This window comes from Tenebrio molitor, chromosome 1 (genome assembly GCF_963966145.1).
Source record: "Tenebrio molitor chromosome 1, icTenMoli1.1, whole genome shotgun sequence".
NCBI classification, from domain to species: Eukaryota; Metazoa; Arthropoda; class Insecta; order Coleoptera; family Tenebrionidae; genus Tenebrio; species Tenebrio molitor.
In genome coordinates this window covers 48,199,166-48,205,615 of record NC_091046.1, presented here as the reverse complement: position 1 = coordinate 48,205,615, position 6,450 = coordinate 48,199,166, and the positions used below count along the sequence as shown (strand labels likewise).

The window sequence follows — 6,450 nt, the reverse complement described above, 5'->3', positions numbered from 1 at the left end:
AAATATTTTGCATTTGACTATTGTAGATTTCCAAAACTGCATTCCGGTTACTAAGTACTATGGCGGACAATAAATTTAGGCCGGCCTGTCATTGAGTTGACATCAAAATGTGAAGCTGGCATTATGTTCAACTAACCCCATTTTCGATTTTTGTCATTCTTGTCATCGTGACAGCGTAATCAAAATTAAAATTGGGAAAAGAAGCGTGAACCAGAGAGAAGTGCTACTATAATACAAATCAGTTATGCTAGTGCGTCATGGTTTGTAAGTTACGAAAAAGGCAAAGGAAACGCCAAACAGCTTGAAAACCTTCAGTTTGAGAAACTGACACATCAGTCATAATGACAATAAATGGTCGCTTGCATTGACTTTTTTGAAATGTCAGAAATTTGCCGGCCTAAATTTATTGTCCGCCATAATACCATCAATCTTTTACATTTTTGGGACTTCCTGTGCGTGCCTGAAGGCGTATATTCGTTTTTTTCCTGCGTTAAGTATATGTATTTGATTTTTTTTTGTTTTTTCAAAAGTTGATGACTATAATAAATAAATGTTTTATTTATTTGAAATTTTGGGGGTTTTTCTGCAAAATACCATTATTTTTGGGGGATTTCGTGCTTCCAGTTGGGGGATTTTAAAAATATCATCTGGCAACACTGCAAATGCACTAATCTCTGAATGCACAAATGAAATGTCATAAAGTTCTAGTGGTTTAAAAGGTTGAATGTGGATATTTTATGGATTTATTTAATTGATTTCGGTATGTCAAAGTGGTTTAATTGTATTTTGTTGATAAAGAAATAAAGAAAGTGAGTCCTGTTGATTTCCGAATTTTTTTCCAGATAACCTAACCTCAATTTGACTCAATTTAGATAAATCGTATTTCGTTGACAGCATGACCAATTCTCAAATTCCACCGTGTGCGATCGGGGACCGAATCGAATGCGGCAACTCATTCGGAACCATCCGATACGTGGGCCCCATTGACGGCAAGCCCTCGATTTGGTTGGGAATAGAGTGGGATGAGCCTGAGCGAGGAAAACACGACGGAAACGTGAATGGCATCCAATACTTCACCGCCAAGTAGCACCCACCCTCCGCTACGCCCGCGTTATCCTAATGTTGCTTTCATTCCAGAAACCCCAAGTCAGGCTCGTTTGTGCGCCCAGAGAAAGTCAATTTTGGCAGGTCTGCAATAGCTTCAATTGAATCGCGATACGGCCAAGTCGAGGACGAATTCACCACGAGGATTAATCAGCAGAAGCAGCTCTTGGTGCAGCAGACCATGAACGCACCCTTCTTGGAGATGGTGGGTTTCGACAAGGTATTCAACAAGCAGAGCAACCTGAACACGTTGCGCATCGTGAACTTGCGCGACCAGAACGTCAAGTCGGCTGGGCCCCAGTTTAAACTGAGCCAGACTTGCCCCAACATCGAGGAATTGGACATTTCCAAAAACTTGTTGGTCTCGTGGGAGGACGTTCTGGTCATGTGCGATCAACTACCTCATTTGCATTGGTTGAACGTCAGCGAGAATCTGCTAACGCTTCCAGAGTCGTTGGGTGATCGGAAATTTCCAAATGTGAAAACCTTGATTTGTGGGGCAATGGAGCTGAATTGGACAGACGTTTGCGAGATCGCACGAATATTTCACGGTCTCGAGGAGTTCAGGGCGCCCCACAACAAAATAGAGAGTCTGAGTCCCCCTCGTGGCATTTTTAACAACCTTCAATTGTTGGATATTGAAGGCAACAAGATACAGTATTGGTCGGAAGTCTGCAAATTGAGCGCGGCTCCCGTTTTGGAACAGCTAATTTTAGAAAACACTGGACTGTCGTCGATAGAATTCGAAGGGAATGAACGGAAAGTACCTATGTTTAGGACGTTAAAAAAATTATGTATCGTTAATAACTTGCTGAGCGAGGTCAGTTTGCGTTTCTGCTGTCGATTTTATACTGAAATAAGTCTTTTAGTGGCGATCAATCGGCGAACTAAATCGGCTTGAGAATCTAGATCACTTAAAAATTTCGAAAAATCCTGTTACGGAAACGGAACGTCCCGACACGACCTACCAGATAATTATCGCGAAAATCGCCAACTTGAAGATTTTGAATGGAGTAGAAATCGAGCCGGGGGAGCGGCGCGGAGCAGAATACGATTACATAAAGAAGTATGGACTTGAGTGGTTAAAGGTGAAGGGAACGGAGTGGGAATCGGAATTTTTACGAAGTCACAACAGATACTTGGAATTGATACACAGTAAACGAAAACAAACTTTCCATATTTATTGATTATTATTTTTTTGTAGAATATGGTGAGCCTGAAGAGTCTGAACTTACCATGAAAGCTACAGTAATTCAGAATTCGTTAATCGAATTGAATATAGTTTATGAAGATTTTGTAGTGCATAAAAAGATGCCTCCGACCATAACCATTCAGAAACTTATGGTACTAACCCAAAAAATCTTTAGCCTTTCTGAACGGCCGCAACTCACTTATGTCAGCAACGCTGACTCACAGATAGAAATTCCTCTAAAAGACGAGATGAAAGAGATTGGAGCTTATTCAATACAAAATGGTGATAAAATTTTGGTCAAAAGTTGCAGTTAAAACACGCGGATCTGTTATTTATGTGATTGTTTAACGCTTTTAATAAAATATTTATACTTTATTTAAATTAATTTTTATGGTAGTACATATTTAATAATTGTCTATTTCCCCATTAAACTGAGGAAAGAAAGAAAGAATTAAAATAGGCGAAATATAGCTAAAGTCCATGTACCTAATACCCCAGTCAGTAAAATATCCTTGTCCAGCATAAATAAACGGAAAACTACTAAAAAAAATATTTATCTTTACCTATCTCTGCTAGATTAATTGAATTATCATGCACATGAATTTAATAAATAAAAATATATGTTATAATTCTCCTGACTTAGGGTATTATATGGACTATAACTCTACTCAATCCAAAAAAAAACAACAAATAATACAAAATTAATACGTATAATACCTACCTACTACTTAAAGTAAAAAGTGTTAATCCAAATTTAACTAAAAAATATAATAATAAAATTATATACATATTACGCAAGGAAACCGTAATTTTTTCTTGAAAAGGTTAAGGGCTGAATCTCATTTAATATCGCCAAATGTTTGAATAGGTATTCATTTACGAGTTATCACATAATAATTAAACAATTCCTTATCACTCGTACAGCCAAATTCAAAAAAGGATTCAATTTTATGCAAAAATGTGACATTGACGACCACTTTTTTTTTTTAATTTGACGGTATTTTATGGATATTTGAAAAAATCGACATAACCACACTTTGGCGCGCACCTATAACCTCAAATTTTCTCTTAGCCAAATGTAAACAAAATCACATTTCTAATTTTCTACGCTCATTCCGCGTACATAAATTACTATGAGGTAAACTGCTTTTAAATAATTTTAGAATCTTAATCCCCACCTGTTTGCAGGTTAAACGTGGACGGTTTAATAGTGTATTTCCCGTACGACTATATCTACCCCGAACAGTATGCCTACATGTGCGAACTCAAAAAAGCGCTCGACGCCAAGGTACAATTTACACTTCTTAATTTATTAATTCGTAATTTGTAATACTTAGGGCCACTGTCTCCTGGAAATGCCTTCAGGAACAGGCAAGACCACGACTCTTCTATCCCTGGTGGTGGCGTACATGCTCGAGCACCCTCACGACGTCAGGAAACTGATTTACTGTTCCCGAACCGTCCCCGAGATCGAGAAGGTGATGGAAGAGTTGAAAAAACTTCTCTTGTATTATGAAAAACAAGACGGCGAGTACCCCCACTTGACAGGTGTGGTATTGTCCTCACGGAAAAATCTTTGCGTTCATCCGGAAGTAAGCGCGTTTGGTCGCATAAGACGGTTTTTTTTTATCGTTGCACTTGCAGGTGAGTACAGAGAGGGAGGGGAAGATCGTCGACGGGAAGTGTCACTCGCTGACGGCGAGTTACATACGAGAGAGACACAATTATGACGACACCACTCCGATTTGTCAGTATTACGAGGGTTTCACGTTGGACGGCAAGGAGAGTACGATGCCGTACGGGGTGTACAGCATCGACGACCTGAAGCAGTACGGACGAGACCGCAACTGGTGCCCCTACTTCCTGTCCAGATTTGTGGTACGCAGAATCAGCCCCCAGAGACGCGGTGATCACTCTCGACTTTCAGATCAACCATGCCAACATCGTCGTTTACAGTTACCACTACTTGCTGGACCCCAAAATCGCCGAAGTCGTCTCGAAAGAGCTGACCAAAGAGGCGGTCGTGATCTTCGACGAGGCTCACAATATCGACAACGTCTGCATCGACTCTATGAGCGTCAAAGTCAACAAGAGAATCATCGACAGAGCCACCGCCAACGTGACGCTACTGGAGCGCACCGTCGCCGAGTAAGACCAACTCGACGTGTCCGCTTTGTCTCATTTTGACTTGTCCAGGATGAGAGAGGATGACCACAAAAAGCTGCAAGACGAGTACCAGAGGCTGGTGGAAGGATTGAGGGACGCCAGCGTGGCGCGCGAGACCGACGTGATCTTGGCCAATCCGGTGCTGCCAGACGTCATCCTCGAAGGTACGACTTGAGTCGCGTCGAGTGAGACTTACTGATCGGTTGTAGAGGCGGTCCCCGGCAACATCCGCAACGCCGAGCACTTCATCAGTTTCTTGAAGCGCTTCATCGAGTACCTCAAAACGCGCCTCAGGGTGCAACATGTGGTCCAAGAAAGCCCAGCCGGATTCTTGAAAGATGTCCAGAGCAAAGTCTGCATTGAGCGGAAACCGCTGCGGTTCTGCGCGGAGCGTCTGGCCTCGCTCCTCAGAACTCTAGAAATTAGCGATTTGACAGACTTCAGTCCGGTCATCCTCATAACTCATCTGGCGACACTTGTGGCCACCTACACTAAAGGATTCACCATAATTGTCGAGCCTTTCGACGACAAGACCCCCACCGTGTCCAACCCCATCTTGCATTTCAGCTGTTTGGACTCGTCAATCGCCATAAAACCGGTTTTCGACCGGTTCCAGACTGTTGTGATCACCTCCGGGACGCTCTCGCCCATGGACATGTACCCAAAAATCTTGAATTTCCATCCTGTGATCATGTCGTCCTTCACGATGACACTAGCGAGACCATGCTTGCTACCAATGGTGAGTCGAGAATTTGTCATGTGATTTTGACAGCTGGCTCCTAGATTGTGTCCAAAGGTAACGACCAAGTGGCGATTTCGTCCAAGTTCGAAACGAGAGAAGACAACGCCGTTATCAGAAATTACGGACAGCTGTTGGTAGAGGTCGCTGCTAACGTCCCAGACGGCATCGTCTGTTTTTTCACGTCCTACCTGTACCTGGAGTCGGTGGTGGCCAGTTGGTACGACCAAGGAGTCATCGACAGCTTGCAACGCTACAAGCTGCTCTTCATCGAGACGCAAGACTCGGCGGAGACGAGTTTCGCATTGATGTACTACATAAAAGTAGAAACCTGTATTTAATGACTACCCATCGATAAAAATGGATCTATTTTAGGCGTGCGAATCGGGACGAGGGGCCGTGTTGCTTTCCGTGGCCAGAGGTAAGGTGTCCGAAGGGGTGGACTTCGACCACCACCTGGGGAGAGCCGTCTTGATGTTCGGAATCCCCTACGTCTACACCCAATCCAGAATTCTCAAGGCGCGTCTGGACTACCTCAGAGACCAGTTCCAAATAAGAGAGAACGACTTTTTAACTTTCGACGCCATGAGGCACGCCGCGCAGTGCGTGGGGAGGGCAATCAGAGGCAAGACTGACTACGGGATCATGATTTTCGCCGACAAGAGATTCTCGAGGTCGGACAAGAGGTCGAAGTTGCCCAAGTGGATTCAAGAACACTTGAAAGATTCTCTGACGAATCTGTCGACCGAAGAAGCAGTTCAAGTAAGAGGGAGGGGTTAGGTGCGCCGGGTTGCAAAGATTGGGTTTGTTTCAGATCGCGAAGAGGTGGTTGAGACAAATGGCGCAGCCGTTTACGCGAGAAGACCAACTGGGGGTGTCGCTGTTGACGCTAGAGCAGTTGCAGAATTTGGAAGCAAGCAAGATTCAAGAGCAAGCTCAACAGAATTGATTTTATGATTTTCTTATTGTTCAATAAACTCGTACTTTATATGATTGGTGGGTTGTTTGGAAGATCAACTGGTCACGCATAATTTGGTTAAAAGGATTATATTAGTGATTGCGTTAGTCAGTGGTTTGAAATGTTAATTGTTTCCTGCCAATATGGATTACGTGTCCAGTGAAGGAGAAAAGCGATGAAATCGAGTTGCGTAATTAGGGTAGTTAAGCCTTTAGGGGCAATAAAAGCTAATTGGTCTTGTCATTAATTATAAAAGGGAAAATTGACGATTTATTAAAGATCGGAATGTTG

At 42.9% G+C, this 6,450-nt stretch overlaps 2 protein-coding genes across 5 annotated transcripts; both read left to right on the top strand.

The window, feature by feature from the left end:
- Nucleotides 1-633: 633 nt before the first annotated feature.
- On the top strand, nt 634-2,671 carry Tbce (Tubulin-binding cofactor E). 4 transcript variants are annotated; one of them, XM_069061890.1, is made up of 5 exons: nt 634-760; nt 843-1,083; nt 1,138-1,924; nt 1,974-2,259; nt 2,309-2,671. In XM_069061890.1, the coding sequence occupies exons 2-5, from the start codon at nt 896-898 to the stop codon at nt 2,608-2,610; spliced, it is 1,563 nt and encodes a 520-aa protein (XP_068917991.1). In that variant the 5' UTR covers nt 634-760; nt 843-895; the 3' UTR covers nt 2,611-2,671. The 4 variants fall into 4 exon arrangements, with proteins under 4 accessions (XP_068917991.1, XP_068917994.1, XP_068917992.1 ...); XM_069061893.1 differs by having other exon boundaries at nt 652-760; nt 895-1,083; XM_069061891.1 differs by having other exon boundaries at nt 656-809; nt 873-1,083.
- Nucleotides 2,672-3,083: 412 nt separating this feature from the next.
- Nucleotides 3,084-6,194, top strand: Xpd (general transcription and DNA repair factor IIH helicase subunit Xpd). The gene is made up of 10 exons (XM_069061876.1): nt 3,084-3,434; nt 3,485-3,584; nt 3,634-3,888; nt 3,941-4,174; nt 4,224-4,444; nt 4,493-4,626; nt 4,672-5,201; nt 5,246-5,524; nt 5,577-5,963; nt 6,016-6,194. Exons 1-10 carry the CDS (start codon nt 3,430-3,432, stop codon nt 6,148-6,150), a joined length of 2,280 nt encoding a protein of 759 aa, XP_068917977.1. The 5' UTR covers nt 3,084-3,429; the 3' UTR covers nt 6,151-6,194.
- Nucleotides 6,195-6,450: the final 256 nt, after the last annotated feature.

Bases quoted from the DNA above. Each gene is read 5' to 3' on its own strand.
- Tbce (XM_069061890.1), top strand. From the start codon at position 896: ATGACCAATTCTCAAATTCCACCGTGTGCGATCGGGGACCGAATCGAA. The intron at 1,925-1,973 runs GTCAGTTTGCGT...TAAGTCTTTTAG, and splicing joins TTAATAACTTGCTGAGCGAG to TGGCGATCAATCGGCGAACT. The intron at 2,260-2,308 runs GTAAACGAAAAC...ATTTTTTTGTAG, and splicing joins ATACTTGGAATTGATACACA to AATATGGTGAGCCTGAAGAG.
- Xpd (XM_069061876.1), top strand. The intron at 3,585-3,633 runs GTACAATTTACA...TGTAATACTTAG, and splicing joins AAAAAGCGCTCGACGCCAAG to GGCCACTGTCTCCTGGAAAT. The intron at 3,889-3,940 runs GTAAGCGCGTTT...TTGCACTTGCAG, and splicing joins ATCTTTGCGTTCATCCGGAA to GTGAGTACAGAGAGGGAGGG.